Raw genomic sequence first — 18,753 nt, forward strand, 5'->3', positions numbered from 1 at the left:
CAATGTGGAAGTTGGAATCTGTTTGTCCACTGATTCCATATTTAACTTATTAAAAATGTAGCATATGTGTTAAAATATTGTTGGATAGATCGAAATCTTAGTATAAGTAGGTAATAAATCTTCAGGCAAGGTCTCCAAAATGGCCATTTTTGTTCAGTTTGGCACCAACTGTTCTCAAAGTCCTGTTCAGAGACCTCAGGTTTTCAAAGGTACTAATATTGATCTCAATAGTTTCATGTTGGATGTACATGTCAGTTTTGTTGATCAATAGTGTAGCTATAGAGGATTTTGTTACCTGTAAAGGGTAGCTAAAGGGGGTGTGAGATATCAAAACAAGGAGACGTGCTTCAGTTCAGTTTACTATAAACATCTTACACAACAGAACCCTCATCAACACATGAGCACAGGCACAATGTCCTCATCTCCACCCTTGAATATGAGCCAAGATACCTAACAGAGACAGACCTCCTGATAACTGTCCCACAGACGTGTGAGCTCTTAGATTCTTGTTTTTTTTCCCCCTAGATGCTCTGTTTGCAGACTGATTGATTTCAGCAATGAAAAAAAGTTTTATTCAGATATTTGGCTTTTTAATCTCATCGCTCGGATGGGTGTTCGTGCTTTGCACCATGGCAATGGACAACTGGAGGATCGCACAAACAGGAGGACAAGGTGGATCTTTCATCATCAAGGCGGCCTGGTACTGGTCCAACCTGTGGAAGGACTGTTATACGGAATCCTCATCCGTCACAAACTGCAAAGATTACACAGTTATCTGGGGTGTCACCTGTAAGTTGTATAGCTCAGAAATATAGGAAATACTGCCTTAGTTAGACTTTTATTTTCAATGCAGATAGTTTTGTAGTTTACTTGTATAGTAGGCACAAAAAAGCACAGCAGTGGAAGAACACTGAGTTCAACATGTGTAATGTTTTTTTTTATATATAGTTTTTGCCCTAGAGATGAAAAAGAAACCTTATACCCTTCCTTAAGCTGGTATAACCAGTAAATTATGGTAGCAAAACATTTTAAAACTTTGGATATGTATATATAAAAAATGTTGTAGCTTAATTGAGCAGATTTTATTACTCTGCTCATGGTAGGTTCCCTTAAAGCAAATACTTCTATCTTATTAATGTCATTTGAGGCCATTGTGGCTGTTGTTTAGAAAAGTTTGTATAGCCTCATCTCAGTATATAGTACAAAGGTGTTTATTCATTAACTGACAAAAATTTATAACTAAAATCAAGATTTTATACAACATAATTAAAATGATGATGATGCCTTAACACTGTCATTACGTCTAAATTATATCATCTGTTTTTCTTTTGTTTATTTTGTATCATACTTACACCAGTGTGAAAGAAATTGGCTGTAAAACAAAACTATGTATCACATAGATTTTGGACTTTTTCATTCCTGAACTCTCTCCTGTTTGTCACAGATTATGTCCAGGCCGTAAGAGGGCTGCTCATGTGTGGGTTGACTCTCGGATTCTTCGCAGTGGTGTGTTGCTTTGTTGGGATGGAGTGTACATATATTGGTGGTGAAGATAAAACCAAAGACAAAGTGGTTTTTGCAGGAACAGTGTTTCATGTTTGTGGTGGTAAGTTCTGAGCGTGTTTCTCTGCAAATGAAAGAAATGTTTTGTCTGCATTTATTTCTTGGTTTCAACGAAACCTCTGCTCACAGGTGTGTCAACTCTAGCTGCCTACTGCTTATACATCAACAGGGTTGCCAGAACACTTTTTGCTGCCAAGACACGAGGAAATTTACCGTATGGTGATTTTTTTCATTAAGACATTTAATTCAAGTTGTAGAAATATTTGCAATCAATCTCATGGCTGTACTTTTTATGCTCTTATTCCAGATACGAGTTAGGAGCTCCCATATTTCTGGGATTAGTGGGATGCTTTTTAATCAATTTGGGGGCTGTGCTTTATGCTGTAACAGTCTCCAGAATATTCTGCCCTGGAAGGTATCTAAATCCCTCATCAACCCTTTTCCTGTGCACAGTTAATTCACCAATTAATTTTGTTAAAATTGTGGTCTTTCAGGAGAGAGGTACAAGTCTACAGGGGAGGCACACCTGCCTCCAGAGAAAGATCGCTGTATGCCAGATACTACCACCCCTCCAGGATGTATGGAACTTATGTAGGCTCAGGAAGATCCAGCAGCAAGATCTCAAGGCTTTCTCAGACAACAGCAATAAGTCTTTCAGAAAGAGATTCATTTGTGTAGCATGCAAATCTATTGTATACATATATTCCCATAATAAAGTTTAAAAGAAAACTAAGGGTGTATATTTTCTGACTTAATTGCAGCAGTCTCACAACTAAATAGGTTAACCGGAAACAGGCCAGTAATATAATTCAGGAGCATCATACCTGAGGCTGGATGTGTCAAAAGGCAGGCCAGAGTTCATCTCTGTATGGAAAATCTGAAGGCAACCAATTGAGCAACTTAAGGATATAGTTTTTCAGCATAAAACTGAAAAGAATTGGGGGGTTTCATCATCTTATCTAATTCTGAATCATTACAATCTTTGAACATTTAATAAAACAATAAAAAAACACATACAGTTATGTAGAAATGGCTCAGGAAAACTTATTTAAAAAACAGTTAGCAAGCACACTTTATCCCTGTATCAATAAATGGGGGCTAAAACTCCCCCATACAAAGACAGCTATCTCAACAAGAACTGAAGTTTTTTTTTCTTGTTTGATGGAATAAGAACTTTCAATCCTTTTTGAAAATCAAAGCCCATTTTTCCACCAGGCCCAAGAAGAAAGGCATTATCTGACTTGTTATCAGGGTGTAGTTATTAATGCTAAACCATATACGTGCATGTACTTCATATACAGATTTCAGAGCAATGCTGCTATCCAAATAATGCACTCATTCCAGCAAGACAGTTTCAAGAAATTGTTTGTACTTATTAAACCTTTTAACCCATAAGAGCCTGACGTGACATATTTCTTACATACAGTTGAGACATTTTGCTTCAAATTTATGGTATAAACTTTGTTCAAAATCCTGTTGAACACAATCTGATACTTGTCTTCTGTCCCCTAATAGATACCCAGAAGCAGAAAACCATATTAAAACATTTTTAAAATATCATATTGTAATAAATGGTAGATTACCCCCTCTCCAAAAAAATAAAAAAAATATTTCATTTTATTAAAGGGCTAAATAAAGAACTCATTTTAAAAAATTACTTTTCTTACCATTTTTTCATGGTTTGGGTCTTAAAGGGTTAAATCCATCAGAAAGATTTGGTGCCTTATGAAGCAAAACATAAATCAAAAGAGGCCCCCAGCTGTCTAACATCAAGCTAGAAGGGACAAAGATTTGCTTTTAAAACTAAATTACTGATCTTTTCAGATCCCAAATACTCTCCTGGGTGGTAATAAGGGATGGATGGTTTTCAATTCTATCATTTTCTGTTTTGTCTTTCAACTATTTCCAGATGAACACAGGATTAATACAATAAGCAAGTCTCTTTATATTTTGCACTACATCTTATTAAACCGGTGTAATATTTCAAAATAACACATAATGTCCTTAAATCTGATTAAATATCAGACAGCAAATAGTTATTTTTGTTTGCACTCCTGTCAATTTATTTTTCTGTTTTTTGGCAAACAGACCATATGTGTGTAAAATAGAATGTCTTATGTTTACTCTTGATTTTGTAATTTAACCAAACCATGTATTACAGATAGAAATATTGATGGAAAACCATGGTAATGACAATTAAATTGATATTTGATAAAAACAAACTTTCTGCCTTTGTTTTGTTGCAGTTGTCCAGTTGTAGTGGTGAATTAATATTCTTTGTAATATTCAAGACTGAGCATTCCACACTGTGTACAGGCTTAATTTCATACCAGAAATGTGTCCATTAGGAGTTGCTGTCTTTAAATTTATCACATACTGTTCCACATAATGTTTGACTTTGGCACACTGAAGTAAGACCTAAACAATCCTCAAAGCTGAATCTGCCCCGGGTATCAACAGCAAACACTAACTTTAACTTTACAAAACACAAGAAATGCAGTTCAAGGCAAAACATGTGATGATGTACACAAACCGAGATGTGTGTGTGTCTGTGATTCAGTGCATTTTCCATCTGAGTGGAGCAGTTGAGCAGGTAGCTCAAGGTCTGCACACAGTTTTCCACAGTTTCTAGAGTTTGGATTTCATATTCCTTAGTCCAGCATCCAAACTTCAGCACTAAGATGGGTTACAGGACTGTGGTGATGTACATAGAAATTGGCTGCTTTGTGGTCTGTGTGAGTGGATGGATCCTTGTCTGCTCCACCCTGCCAACTGACATTTGGACCTGGTCTGAGGTTAGCAGCATAGTCCTGACATCATCAAACTACTATTCCAACTTGTGGAAGGACTGTGTATCTGATTCAACTGGAGCATCTGACTGCAAGCAAATCCCATCAATGCTTGCTCTTAACTGTAAGTTAAATATATAAGAGCATGACACATGATCAAACCCAACGAATTAAGCATCTGAATCTTTTCCTGCTCTTCAACAGGGGACATTCACATGTGTCGCGCTCTTATCATCATCTGTATTATCCTGGCTTTCTTTGGGTCCATTCTGGTCTTAGTGGGAATGAAGTGCACTAAGATCGGTGGGTCAGAAATTACTAATGCAAAAGTAACCTTTGCTGGAGGAATGAATTACCTTATTGGAGGTAAAACTGAGAATTGTATGACAATGATCACATTTCTGTGCACTCAGCAACTAATCTTCAAATGTATGTGTTGTTTCAGGGATGTGTGCCATGGTTTCTTTCTCTTATTATGGAAGCAGAATCGTATCAAACTTTCATGATCCCACCTATGTAGAACAGAAGTAATGTATAAAATGCATATTAAATGCATAAAATGTTGTTAATCTTTGACTACATTTCATCTTACTGGTGTTCTCATAATTACTACCAGGTTTGAAATAGGTGTTGGTGTCTTCATCGGGTGGGGAGGCTCCACCTTACTTATTGCCGGAGGCCTTATTTACAGCATCTTAGCCGGGAGAGAAGCATGCAGTTCAAGGTGAATGTTGCTTCAAATTATTTTTTTTTCCTGAGATTTGTCCTCTTTCAACCTCTAAAAAAATACAAAACAAACAAACAAAACTAACTGTACATTTCTTGAATCAAACCTTTGCAGCCCAGAAAGATGCTCTCCCTCTCAGTTCCCTGGCTATACATTCGTTCCAGGAAACAAGAGTGATGTGTCTGTGGCTCCCACAGAGATAGGCAAGAGCAGAAAATCAAAGGCCACCACTGACAGTGAAGTCAGCAGCATCTCTGTGATGTCAAGCTCCACTAAGACAACAGCCACTAATGTTTATGTATGACTTATCTACAGAGGGGGAAAAAAATCTTCTGTAAGTCTTCGTTTGCTGCTGAGAAGTTTAGTGGTGGTAAAAGCAACTAAATCTGTGGAGGCAACTTTTAGCTCCTTTTTAGAGTGGTTTGAATTTCTAGTTATTAAATCCTGTTAACATTTAAGTTATAAAATGCCTACACTAATGTGAAATGAGGCACTAGCAAATTTCTCTCATCATATTGCTTTGCAGAACATGAACACATACCAGTGCATGAACTGGTAAGATTATATAAAGATCAATTAAAAGGTATTTTATGGTTTTGATGCAAAAGGTTAAAGGCTGTTTAAGGACATATTGAAATGTTGTTCTTTTGCTCTGATCTGAGCTAAAAAATGCTGAAAGTATATAAAGCTGTGCATGCATTAAAGCAGAACTACTAATATCATAAACCTTCATAGACTGAATAAGTAGACTAAGCTTTCTAAAGTTCAGTAATGTGTTTCAAGATAATGGCTGAAGGCTGCATTTATTGATCAAAAACTGTGATGATGTATTGTAAGATGTTTTTGAAATTTGCATTAAATATACATTTTGAAGTTGATTGATAATGAACAAATGTTCGATGTGATGCTCCCTAAAACCTCTCCAGTGCGCATCAAGGGTTGACTCTAAGAAATGTTTAAAATTGATGCATGATTGTTAATGTAAACTTTTTATTAGTAGGGGAGAATGGGGTTGATTGTCACACTTTTACTTTAATTTAAATTTTAAAAAATTGGTAGCCTCAGATGGCTCCATTTTAATCTCTAATGAAAGCCTGAAGTGTCAAGTCAAAATGAATGGACTTTTCACTCCTAAGTATAAATCCGTTCCAAAGATATGTAATGCCAAGTACATCATGGGCTTTTGTGACAACCATCCCCATTGTGGGGTTGGTTGTCACACACTGTGGGGTTGGTTGTCACAATGCTATTTCAATGAGGAAATAAAAAAAAGTCATCTGAAAAAAATGTAAATTTTGTTGAAATCTTTTAATTTAAAGCATTTAATTTAATATTTATTTGAAACAATAATCAAGAACAGACACAATTACTTGAAAGGAAACAGTATAAAAATGTGTATAAAAACAGTACATTAGAACAGACATAGGCCTACTAAAATCTGGTATTGCTTTCACTTATACCATGAACTGGCTGAATAATTTTTGTACTTTAGTATCAGTGTCAGAATTAGAAAATCATCCAAAACAATATATCAGACATTAACAATACAACAGAACAGAGATTGGCCTCCAACGACATCAGGGGGTGTCTGGCCAAAAGTAGTCTTCTAGACAAATTTTCTGCCCATCTTCTATCTACAAAAAAGAATAAATTACTATATGTATCACACCATGCATGTGACGACCAGCCCTGGAGAGAAAGTGACAACCATTCCCAACAGGCACTTTAGCTAGAAGTTAAGCTAGCAAGCATAAACAATACCCTAGCAAAGAAGGAAGACATTTTGAACTGTAGCTCTCCCTTTATATTATAAAATGGTAACAAGTGTTAGATTTTAAACCAGTGTGTAAAAGACTTAGAAGTAGAATGCAGAAAAACTGAAAAGTTACATTTTAATGTCAAAAACATAAAATGTCCTCTCACCTCAATGTCAAGAGTCAAAATGCTAAATTAACCATGTAGCTAATATATGACCACTATTAAGGAAATTTCAGTACCACTGTCTTTCAACAGCTTCCTCTAGTGGTCGAGTTGTAGCCACTGTGACAACCAGCCCTGTTCTCCCCTATTTGTTGCATATCATGATAACAATGTTGAGAGAAAATGTAGAACTTAATATCAAATCTTGTAAAAAAAATGTCAGCCTGGCCATTCATTCATTCATTAATCCATTTATTATTGAATTTCATATAAGCTGTATAGTCTCCCAACTATTGTTACTTTGCAGGCTGAAGGTCATATTGCTACCAAATTAACTGTCTAAAAGTATAAAAAGTACTTTTCCCCCTCCCCCACTTTATCACTCACACCACACCAGGTTTTGGATTTTTATTTACCATTTACCTTTAGCACTCAAGTTCCTCTTTTTTTGGTAAGTACCCTTCTGATTAAGGTTGTTGCTTTTGATAGACTTATTAAAATAGGCTCTGTTTTTTTTTTAATGTTACATACAAGGCTGATTTGCTGTAATGTAATGTCTCCAAGAGTGTATGATTATGAGCTGTAAATTTCTTGAAGACGTATCCAAAAGTGACCCTTGCACTTTTGACTGCTTTCATTCTAGACATTAGTGTCATGCTCAATTTCAAATGCTATCAAAGTGCTAGAGTTGCAGCAAATAAACTTTAAAAAAGATCAACATCAGTTTTCAGTGACTTGTTGAGAGACTTTTGTTCAAAGACTGTTTGAGAAACTTAAATTTAAAAAAAAAAACAACTATCTCTATCATTGTCACCAGACCAGAATGAGATTTTGACAAATTTAAAAACAGCTATTTACAGTTTTAACCAGTGGAATTTACCAAACTCTTACAGACCACGTAAGGATGTTTTCTACAAGTTGATAAGTTCCACAAGTTGATAAGGATTCTATTCTAAATTTCAGGGAAAATGTTACTTAGTATTCACTATTTACTATTAAGTCCTGAAAAGTAAGACGACAGACTGCTGTGTGTCTTTTATCGAACTACGAGGGCACGCACTCAGGCGCACACACAGTATTGAGAGAGTGCTGCCGTGGCTGCTCCACGTTCAGCCAACAGATGTGGGCGGGGTTTTCCAATCAATTCAGCCAATCAACGTCACCCACGACGGGTCAGCGCTGCTATGCTGTGGCTGGGTGATGGGAAGTAATACACTACAGCGGCCAACACATGGGGCTTCTGAGAGTTAGGCTAAGCACTAGTTATAACGTCAGTTGTCATCTGTGGAACATAACGAGATCGACTTGTGAGATCCAAATTCAGCCATGGTTTCAATTGACCATGTATCTCACAAGTTACTGACGTACATCCCATATGTTCTTGTTTTGATTGATATGCGATATGAAGGTAGGAGGCTTACTCGCTGTATTTTACTATCCGAGTTTCTAATAGTCACCAACTAGCTGCTTCACGTTGTCATTTACTTGAACTTTGGTCAATCAAACGACCTGTTTTGGTCAAATTGACATATGTCATAGAAGTGACAGCGTTAGCTTGCTAAGACGCTAGCTGTGTTTGCTGTCGTTAAGCTAGCTCATAACTGCATATTGTTGTTTTAGCATAGAATTGATGAAAAACATACGTGCTTGTTTAGGGACCTATCATCTATCGTGTAAGCTAACTTGTAGTTAAGTAGGGACATATGTTTAATTGCTACATGTCACGCGGTTAGGTTGGGTTGTCCCATAATAGTAAACTTTAAAGGAGTACTGTAGTTGTTGCGATAAGTTGCTCAGATTTGAGCAAGGATATGTGACATACCTTTGCACGTGTGCGTGTTTTTATAGGAGTAAAATGTGGAAAAGATGGAAGTGTGGACAATCACATGGAAATGGGAAAGAAACTGCTCGCTGCTGGCCAGCTAGCTGATGCTCTGTCTCATTTCCATGCTGCTGTTGGTGAGTTGCAGGATGTTTATCTTAGTTTTATAGCAATAATAATACGAATAATAAAGCTTATGTAGTCACATCTTTTTCGGTATTTTGTTAGATGGAGATCCGAAGAACTACATGGCATACTACAGGAGAGCTGCGGTGTTTCTAGCAATGGGGAAGTCTAAATCTGCACTGCCAGATTTAAGCAGAGTTATTGAACTCAAGCCAGACTTCACATCTGTGAGTTTTTATTTATGCATTTTTCTTACAACTGGTTTGAAAACAATTATTTTCCACGTTGTTTATAATAAGCAGCAATACACATTTACAACAATGTAAGAAATTACTATACAGAAATATCTGTAAGTCCTCTTCATGTGTGTGCATTATTTTCAGTTTATCTTTGCTGCAAATATGGTTGTGTTTTGATAAGTCAACATTCATGGATATAAGTATATGGAAAGCAAGCTCTTACTGTTTCTCAACAGGCATGGCTGCAGAGGGGACACCTTCTTCTGAAGTGGGGAAAGCTGGATGAAGCGGAGAGTGACTTCAAAAAGGTGGTAAGTATAACAATTTCAAGTTTAAACCAAACTACGGCAGCAAAACGTTGAAAAAAGCAAAAGCTTACCAGGAGATGTCAGTGTTGATCTGTGGTCTGGTTGGACTGGAAACTTTGGAAACTTGGTGAGACGTGACAAACATAGTCAAATATGACTTAAAATAAAGATCTTCACGAAACAGATTAATTGTTTAGAAAGGCTCTTCTGTGGTAGGGCGTGAATAAATCAGTATAGAAACACATAGACTATTTGTTCCTTTGTTCCAGGACAAAAAAAACTGTATTTTCCTTTGCAAACAGTAGATTTTAGACATAAAACATATATATATATATACATATACATATATATATATGTATATATATATTTAAAAAAATGAGCGGAAGCCTTGTAGCCACAAATTTTTACTGAGATGCATATTTAGAAATCAGTGAGAATTGCTGTTCACACCACCTTGAAGTGTAATCTGCATTAGAGGTGGAAAAAAATTGGTTCTAAACAAGCCCATAGAGAAGATTATTCCTTTAGCTGAGGTTAAAATAAGATGCCTGCTGAAAGTCTGGGGCAAGATTATTAGAAAGCTGCATCATCTGTGTACCTACATAGATGCTGATGTACAGTAGCTGCATAGATAGGGTTGTTATATTAGAAATCCACACAAATAGGTTGTGATCTCAGGACAAACAAAACCAAATTGCTTGCTTACAAATAACTGTGTGAACACTCTGTCCCAAAGATTAGATCTGAGAAACAAATGTGATTAGTCTGCTTTCCGAGCATTGCCTTATTCTCATTTTACACCCACTGATTCAAAGCAAAGACCAAATGCTTTTAAAACTTAAGTTGCATCCTGTAACTACAACTTTCCCTCGGAAGTACTTGGCTTCCAAAAGACTTTACTGGGCTGTGGGAGTCAGCCTAATGCGGCAGGACTGAAAGTGAGTAGCCAGCTGTTGTGCACACGAGTGAAATCGGTCCATTGCATCTGTTCTCATCTGTGGGTTGATTCTGTCAGATCCATGTGAGTCACAATGCCCAAACATAATCTGGATTTCCCAAGTCTTGATGGATGTCACATTGTGTGGCAAGGACGTGTTTATGAACGATCATAGTTTTAGTCAGTGTTTTCCTGCCTTTGCTTTTTATTTGATGGAGCACATAAAAACCAGTGAAATTTTGGCTTCATTTTGTTTAGGTAAAGCTTAGTGATTAGTCCTGAATTCCTGTTTTGCAGCCTATAACATGAAACTACCTGATTGCTAATCTGGAGGAGAGGTAAGGTGCTACAGGTTGTTCATCGGATTAGAGATTTTAAATACAAGTTAAACTCACTTTCTAGGACTGTTTTAAGGCATAGACGCCCTTGTCATTTTAATTAAATTAGCGCCCTCCTTAAAGACAATAATGAGCCACCATTTTTCCAGAGACCGTTTTTTGGTTGCTGCAATTTTATTTGGACAACATTTTACTGATATAATGTCAAGGAAACTCGACAGAGGTGCACAGTGTGCTGCTGCTTCAGCAGTCTACAACTGTGCCCCATCCTAATGCATCACATTTATGCTCTTCTCTAAGCTGAGCTAGCAGCAAATGCTTAAAAGGTAGTCAGGTCTGTTTTTTTGTAAGGGATCTGTCGTTAGCTGAGATAGCTCTTTATAAGAATGATGAACTCTATGAAGGGGATGATCACAATGTAATGGGTTTAGGGAGCACTGCTATCAGGGTGCAGAAGTTTGCTCCAGAATCTCATAAAGAAAAGCACTGGGAGTAGGAGAATTTCTTTACCCCTCTGGGTCTCTGATCTTCCTTCTGCTCGTCACATTCCTTCATACTTATTTTTTCTCTAGCTTTAAAGGTGCAATTCTTTAAATGTGGCTAAAAGTACCTGGTGTAATTCACCGCCTTAAAATCTTCCAGCTCAAGTCCAACCCAAGTGACAAAGAAGAAAAAGAAGCCCAAAGTCAGCTGGCAAAGTCAGATGAAATTCAGCGGCTTGTGGCTCAGTCACGCAGAAGCTTCAGCAGCAAGGATTATATGACAGCTGTTGCTCAGCTTGATGCTATCATTGAGGTAAGGCATACCTTGTTAGTAATTTCCTTGCAAACATGCAATTGTCCTCGTTGTCATTGCAGATAGTAGGCAGTATTTGTATAGAAACATTCTTTTGTAAGAGATCTTTTTTCATCTATTACAGACCTGCATTTGGGATGCAAACTCCCGTGAGATGCGAGCAGAGTCTTATATTCAAATGGGAGAGATGGGGAAGGCCATCAGTGACCTGAAAGCTGCATCCAAGTTAAAAAATGACAACACACAGGCTTTTTATAAGCTCAGCAACATCTACTATAATCTTGGAGACCATGAGATGTCCCTCAAGTAAGACACAGTTGCACACAATTTTCTTTGAGGAAGTTGAATTTGAAGGTTATGGCTGAAGCTTGTCTACTTGCTATAAGCTAAGCAATGAATTGGGTCCATTAGTAATTCATACAGTGTCTACCTTTTAGTATTTTTTCCCTCTTTTCATTTTTTTGCCTTGAAACCACTCCTATTGAAATGATAATGTCCAGTCTTTAGTAGCTGATACATGCTGGTAATCTGTATTCAGACCACGACTGTAAAATCATCATGAACATTGAGCTCCGGTCAGTATAATATAACAAGAAGAAAAAAGTACATAAACATTTGGAGGATGCAGAATAAATAAAATAAGAGGAAGAGTGGTCACTAATGCTTAACCAGACATACAGTTTATTTACACTAATGCAAATGTGACCATATAGTTGAAATCAACAGTTAACTCCGTCTGTTTTGATCTTTTAAGTGCTGCTGTTGTTCACTACACCGCAAACATCAGGTGACAATGAAAAGTCAGTGTTTTCCCCTTTACCTCTTCTCGTTTGATCTGTAGTGAGGTGCGTGAATGCCTGAAGCTGGATCCCGACCACAAGCAGTGTTACAGCCATTACAAGCAAGTCAAGAAGCTCAATAAACAGATCCAGTCTGCAGAAGAGCTCATTCAAGAGCAGAGGTGTGTGTGTGTGTGTGTTTAAATGTCTATCTGTGGGGACCAGGCTGATCCTAGACGTAAAGACACTTTGACATGTATGTGGTTTCAGATAATTGTTCCAGCAAAAATAAAATGACATCCTATCTGATCTCCTTTATGTTTTTACTAAAGGGCCTCCAAATCCCATCTTGATTTGGAATGTCGTAAGACTTAATTAGGAAGAATCAAAGAGTGGTGTGATGTTTGTGAGTGCTGTGATCCATAACGCATTCTGCTCAGAGATACACCTTCCTGCTTTTTTTTTTTTTTTAGGTATGAAGACGCAGTCAGCAAGTACGAGGCAGTGATGAAGACTGAACCCAACGTGCCACATTTTTCACTTCTCGCCAAGGAGCGAATCTGCCATGCATTAGTACACGTAAGACCCCTAAATATGTCATCAGATGCTTACTTATTAGAAGATAAAGCTGATCTTCACATTCTCTGTGATCCTACCAGGACCAGCAGGGCAGCAGAGCTATCTCAGTGTGCAGCGAAGTCCTCCAGTCGGACCCTGAAAACGTTAATGCGCTGAAGAATAGAGCTGAAGCTTATGTCCAAGATGAACAGTATGAAGAAGGTAAGCTGCATGTGGTATTTGTAATTTTAACTGAGTCAGTGGTCACGCTAAATGTTGCTGAGTTCATTCATCCTTACATGAAATAAAAACAAAACTGCTGGGGCATGCAGATGTTCGGTTTGGTTTGCTTTGTTAACGCTGGCATTTCATTTGCACGTCATGCACAAAGTCATAACGATTGGACAAAACATCATAACGATTTTGTTGATGGGGCTTTAAAATTCCAGTGAAATGGATTTTGTTGGAAAAAATGTGCTTGTTTGATTAATTTATTTTGTAACTCTTATTTTCTAAACCAAAGGAGATGTAACAGAGAATTTTTTTTTATTGTACAAAGGAGAAAAAAAGAGTTCCTGTGTTTCATGCACAAATGAAGCAACACTGCAAGGAGAGGGCAGATCCGACGCCTGGACCAAACTTTAATGAGCAGCACATATAGAAAAACATCTAGGCTACTTGCAGGCCTTTGGTCTGTACTGTATTGATATTTCAAACCAGTGTAAATTGGAAGCATACCAACACTGATATTTTGAGGGTTTAGATGTGCAACAACGTTTGATTAACAGACTTGTTGGTCTAATTTGAACTAAACCTGTTTAGTATAAACACAGGTTTTCTTTTTTTATGCACTGAAATTTTAAAAAGATGGAAAAAAAAAGCTTAAAGTTTGAAAGAAATGGGTCATCTTTAAACTAATTAGTGTAAAGCTAAATTAATGCTTCATAACGGGGAATGGATGCATTGGATTTCCATTAGAGTTCGCTGGGGTACTTAATAAAGTGTGTGTGTGTGTGTGTGTTTGCTGTCGTGTGCGTTTGCCCTAACACTTCAATAAGGGGTGTTAACTTCTGGTTAGTAGTGTTGTGGCTGAAGTTGAACACAAGGGGTCCTTGTAACATCAGGAAGAATACACAAAGTTGTCATTGAAACCTCCTTTTAATTCAGATCTATCTGATTCATGATAGTGGGTTTATGTTCACTATACAAAAATAAGGTTTTTATTTAGTTTATTGTAAGATTTCGGTCAGTACTGTGCATAAAGTTAGAGTTGCTGACGTCTAAAAACCTGCTTCATTTAACACAATCCTTCTGATTATCACCAAATCCATTTGAATTATTAGTTTGAGTGGGCACATTGAAGGCTAAGTGCAGCAGTATCTAATTTGGTTGCATCCTTATCTAGTTGAAGACAAGCGCCACAAGAGACATAAACTACCAGGTGACTGACGACAGACTACAGATGATGTGATTATTTTTCAGCTTTGATTTGTTGTCTGTGAACAGTGGACATTGCAATTAAAAACCTTTTACTACTTTGTGAAACTTAAAGGAATTTCATATAGTACAGCTTACTTTAGGTGGATGAAAATACTTAAAGAATATCTTATAGAAAAATACAGTATTTGTTCTGTTCTGATGCTGTTATTAATGCAACTTGTAGATTTTTTTCAGTGGTGTGAAAAAAAGTGGGAGGAATAACATTACACTGAAATTGGTGGCTGGGTTTGCATGATTCTAATGAGACCTGGAGGAACATAGTTTAGAAGAGAATTGTGTACATATTTCTAATTTGCACAAAATTCTTAAATTTTATTTGGAATTGTGCTGTAAATCTGGTTAATAGAAGGGGGGGGGGGGGGGGGGGGGGGGGGGGCTCAAAGTGATAGCTGGGTGTCTCCTTTTATTGTTGCAAGCTAACAAAATGTCAAAATGGCACAGACAAGTTGATGGGTGTCAGGAACTCCTAAAAAAAATGAAGAAGTAAAAGCTGCGCTGGCTTTGAAAAGTGCCAGATGCAGATGTGGGCACAAAGTGAAATGTGTCTCTGCTCAAATATGTTTAACGTCAGTGTAAGAAGGATGTTGGATTTTAGTTTTATGCTGACCAACATTTCATAAAAATGTTAGTTGTAAAGGTCAGTACACATAAATAGCAGCTATAAAAACAGAAACAACATGAATCAAAGATTTTGGCTTTTTTTTTTTTTTCTTTTCAAAAAACTGCCAATTTATGATGATCCCATCCACGTATGTCACCCAGAACTATTTTATTTCACATGAGGAGTAAAAAGAATTTAAAATATTATAGCTGAAAGAAAAGTTTAAACATCATTCAGTTGTATTAGATAAAACCTAATAACAGTCCCGTCGGCTCAGCAGGTTCAGGAGATGCTGGCTGAACTGAGTTTACATGGTATGAGCATATGAGCAGACCTCATGTGGGCTTTTAAACTGTCAGAACACGTGTGCAATTCACCTCGGTGTGCCTCACGGGGTAAACAAGCCTCAAAGCACCCAAATACGTGCACACAAACAGCCCCCAGCTGCTGCAATAGCTAACTGAATAAGCTTTTACTTCAAGTGGAAAGCTCCAGATGAAGGATATAAACTTATTTGGACACCAATAAAACATTTTTTTTTCTCTTAAGAGGGGTTTAATTTAAATAACAAAAGTAAATATCGTCAGATATTTTGGTAATCTTTTAATGAACATACTATTTTTTTCTAAAAATCCTTTAGTGTCTTAAATATTACAATGTGTGTGATAGCTCCTGAAGAACAGTGTTTTTCTTTAATATGCTTTTTTTGTGCAAATTTTCGTACAGTTCCTTCAAACAAACTTTTCAGGTGATGCAGTCTGTTGTGTGATCACTTAAATTTTCAGATAGTTGTCAGACATCAGATATCACCAGACAAATGAGTAAATGTGATTTTAGGCCAGAAGACCTTGGACATTTAGAAGATGTCATCAGGAGACAAAGATCAGAAAGTGGATAGACATATCATCAGCCAGAACAAAGAAATATAGCACCACACCCATCCCCTAAAAGACTCAATCTGTGCTCATTTAACCAGGTTAAAATAACCATAACAGTCCATCCTGAATTTTAAATCCATCCTGTCACTTCAGTGTTAGGTTCTAAATCAGATATGTCTTAAACGTGGCATCATATTGTTACTTTTTGCTTATATGCATGTGCTGACCACTTCATCATAAACCTGCAGCACTACTAAAACCCTGCTAGCAATAATAAAACAGCAAAAGCTGATCTTCTAACTTCTCTTGTAACCCTGAATCTTTTCCCTTTCAGTTCAGCAGGAATAATTTATTTTATTCCTAAAATATAATGGCTAGTTTAATTAATCACCTCCCAGCAAGTAGATGTATTTAAATCAATAGCACGCCTTTCTGTCATCAATACAATAATATATTTATTTTTCTATGTGTAGCCTCTGTCATCGTGCATCACTGTGATAGGCTCGGCTGTTTCTGCGATGTGACCGGCTGCACTTAAAATTAGGCCCTCAGTCTTTCATACAGAACCAGATCTTCTGCTTTGAAATTACTAAAAGCAGAAAATCTGGTTTAAGTCATCAGACTATTTCATTAAGTCAGACTGAAACAAATACCAGAAATCATCTGCATAATAAATTAAATGAAGCCTCAAAATGTTTTTTTCTTTTATACTTTATAATATATTTTGATTATCTTTCTTGTGGAAGCTCTGATGTGTTCATGAACCTACGATAAGGCTGAATTACTGAAAGGTGCAGGGTAGATACTTTCCATGCGGGCTTTAAATGGATTGGAGCGTTGTCTATGAATGTTGTACTTCCCTTAACCATTAATTGCTTCTAAAGAGTAAGCATTACTGATCCTGTTCTGTTATCTTTTTCCAGCCATTAAAGACTATGAGAATGCTGCAAAACACAGCGAGAATGACCGTCAGATTAAAGAAGGCCTGGAAAGAGCGCAGCGACTTCTCAAACAGACTAAGAAGAGGGATTATTATAAGATCCTGGGAGTGAAGAGGTGGGAACTGATCACTGGATTTGGTAAATTTAAAGGTTTCAGAGGCGTTTGGGTACTTTAAGACAATGTTTTGTGAATGGGTTGCTTTTAAAGGCAACTCAATACTGTGCCAAGCAGTAATGTTTTTTATTAGGATTTTAGTTATACACTGGAAAATGACTTCCTCAAAAAGCCTTACTGTCTTTAAACATTACTTAATCTTTTTCCAGTTCAGAGGCACTTCTAAGAATCCAAGATTGAACAGATTTAAGCATATAGAAGCCATCTTTGTTATAAAAAAGCAACGGTGCTAACACTTGGCCCAGTGTGGAGATGCCTTTTTTTATTCTCTCCAGCCACATCTTATTCCCCTAATGTTATCTTCCTCCTATTTCTAAGACAAAGGAGCGCTGTAGAAACGGCTGCTGCCTCAGTATGCCTGATCCTGTTTGTGTTATATGTTGTTACTGTCTAGTCTTGGATGGGTTGTACTGGAAACACAAATTTCCCTGAGGAATTTCCAAAGGGATTAATAAAGTATTTCTGATTTCTGAGAAGTCATTTAAGATTTAACTTGTGTTGACATAAGGAAAGAGAGGCTGTTCTTATCTCCAAAATACGTACTGATTGGGCTCTTCTCATGGCCACAGAACTGCCCAGAAAAAGGAGATTATCAGAGCCTACAGGAAACTGGCACAACAGTGGCACCCAGACAACTTTCAGGATCCAGAAGAGAAGAAGAAGGCAGAGAAGAAGTTTATAGACATCGCTCAGGCTAAAGAGGTTCTCACTGATCCAGGTAAAGAGTGTGTTCTGCAGTCTGGAAAGTTATTAGTGTTCATCTTGCATTAAATGTCAGGGTTTTCAGGAGCTGCTGTAAACAGCTGACATATTACTTTGTCCTTTAGATTGTCTTCTTATCATTGTTATGCCTCCACGCTGCCGATAAACATGGCCAGTTTTCTGTTCCATTTATATCAACTTTGCCAATATGATCCATGCATTTACTGCCAAAATTGGGCCAAACAGATGAAGCTTGTACATCGTACAATCCCTACACAAGCCAAAAGTAATCAAATTCAGTGTTAATCAGTTCTAAAATGTGTATTTGATCTTATTCAGATTTAATACACAAGTTATTTGTTACTTCTCCAACATAATGTCTTTAACGACTGTTACTAAGCTTTACTCATTCCACAAAATCATAATCAGACCATTGTTTTTTTTTTTTACATTTAAAAGTTATAGGTCATTTATTTAGTTGTTTTGCCCTGATGTTTTAACCTATATATCCTCCAGAGATGAGAACCAAGTTCGATCACGGAGAAGACCCCATGGATCCAGAGAGCCAGCAGAGTCACCATCATCACTTCCATGGAGGTTTTCATGGTTTCCAGGGATTTAATCCATTTGGTTCTGGGCCATTTAATTTCAAATTTAATTTCAACTGAAAAGGCTTTTTATCCAGCACATCTGGAGTAGATTTTTCTACTTTCCTCTCTATTTAAAAGGGAGATCACTGGCATAAAAAAACCCTCACTTTGTGTCAAAAAAGGGTAGAGCAAATGGTGACTTTGACTTCAGTTAAATATGCATTTTAATGCAGAATAATGCAGCTTTGAATTCCAACTGGGGAAGGTCTGTTGCTATGCTAACAAGTCTGCCTTGTGTGAAGCTATTCATCAACAGTAAGCAGTCAGTTCAGACACATCGTTTCCACTCTACAAATCATATCCATTCCCAAGATTCAATTTGTTTGAGTACATATTTTTATATGGAACTTTTTCTGAATTGTAAATAAAGACCTATTTATGTACATGAAGTCTGGTTTGGATTGT

The 18,753-nt window shown here is 37.0% G+C and overlaps 3 protein-coding genes across 3 annotated transcripts; all 3 read left to right on the plus strand.

Moving 5' to 3' along the window:
- Positions 1-434: 434 nt before the first annotated feature.
- Positions 435-2,275, plus strand: LOC121650643 (claudin-10). Its single transcript, XM_042002231.1, has 5 exons — positions 435-789; positions 1,445-1,606; positions 1,693-1,777; positions 1,871-1,978; positions 2,058-2,275. The coding sequence occupies exons 1-5, from the start codon at positions 558-560 to the stop codon at positions 2,239-2,241; spliced, it is 771 nt and encodes a 256-aa protein (XP_041858165.1). The 5' UTR covers positions 435-557; the 3' UTR covers positions 2,242-2,275.
- Positions 2,276-4,128: 1,853 nt separating this feature from the next.
- Positions 4,129-7,722, plus strand: LOC121649928 (claudin-10-like). Its single transcript, XM_042001061.1, has 5 exons — positions 4,129-4,476; positions 4,557-4,718; positions 4,798-4,879; positions 4,969-5,076; positions 5,194-7,722. The coding sequence occupies exons 1-5, from the start codon at positions 4,245-4,247 to the stop codon at positions 5,381-5,383; spliced, it is 774 nt and encodes a 257-aa protein (XP_041856995.1). The 5' UTR covers positions 4,129-4,244; the 3' UTR covers positions 5,384-7,722.
- A 482-nt stretch (positions 7,723-8,204) lies between these two features.
- Positions 8,205-18,731, plus strand: dnajc3a (DnaJ (Hsp40) homolog, subfamily C, member 3a). The gene is made up of 12 exons (XM_042001060.1): positions 8,205-8,407; positions 8,848-8,958; positions 9,050-9,174; positions 9,423-9,497; positions 11,412-11,564; positions 11,689-11,870; positions 12,406-12,525; positions 12,817-12,922; positions 13,003-13,123; positions 16,804-16,936; positions 17,566-17,714; positions 18,215-18,731. The coding sequence occupies exons 1-12, from the start codon at positions 8,326-8,328 to the stop codon at positions 18,364-18,366; spliced, it is 1,509 nt and encodes a 502-aa protein (XP_041856994.1). The 5' UTR covers positions 8,205-8,325; the 3' UTR covers positions 18,367-18,731.
- The last annotated feature ends 22 nt before the right edge of the window (positions 18,732-18,753 follow it).

This window comes from Melanotaenia boesemani, chromosome 12 (genome assembly GCF_017639745.1).
Source record: "Melanotaenia boesemani isolate fMelBoe1 chromosome 12, fMelBoe1.pri, whole genome shotgun sequence".
Classification (NCBI taxonomy): domain Eukaryota; kingdom Metazoa; phylum Chordata; class Actinopteri; order Atheriniformes; family Melanotaeniidae; genus Melanotaenia; species Melanotaenia boesemani.

Excerpts from the sequence above, each read along its gene's own strand:
- LOC121650643 (XM_042002231.1), top strand. The coding sequence starts at position 558 with ATGAAAAAAAGTTTTATTCAGATATTTGGCTTTTTAATCTCATCGCTC. Across the intron at positions 1,778-1,870 it reads AAGACACGAGGAAATTTACC|ATACGAGTTAGGAGCTCCCA; the intron begins GTATGGTGATTT and ends CTCTTATTCCAG. Across the intron at positions 1,979-2,057 it reads AGAATATTCTGCCCTGGAAG|GAGAGAGGTACAAGTCTACA; the intron begins GTATCTAAATCC and ends GTGGTCTTTCAG.
- LOC121649928 (XM_042001061.1), top strand. The coding sequence starts at position 4,245 with ATGGGTTACAGGACTGTGGTGATGTACATAGAAATTGGCTGCTTTGTG. Across the intron at positions 4,477-4,556 it reads ATCAATGCTTGCTCTTAACT|GGGACATTCACATGTGTCGC; the intron begins GTAAGTTAAATA and ends GCTCTTCAACAG. Across the intron at positions 4,880-4,968 it reads CCCACCTATGTAGAACAGAA|GTTTGAAATAGGTGTTGGTG; the intron begins GTAATGTATAAA and ends AATTACTACCAG.
- dnajc3a (XM_042001060.1), top strand. The coding sequence starts at position 8,326 with ATGGTTTCAATTGACCATGTATCTCACAAGTTACTGACGTACATCCCA. Across the intron at positions 12,923-13,002 it reads TCTGCCATGCATTAGTACAC|GACCAGCAGGGCAGCAGAGC; the intron begins GTAAGACCCCTA and ends TGATCCTACCAG. Across the intron at positions 17,715-18,214 it reads AGAGGTTCTCACTGATCCAG|AGATGAGAACCAAGTTCGAT; the intron begins GTAAAGAGTGTG and ends TATATCCTCCAG.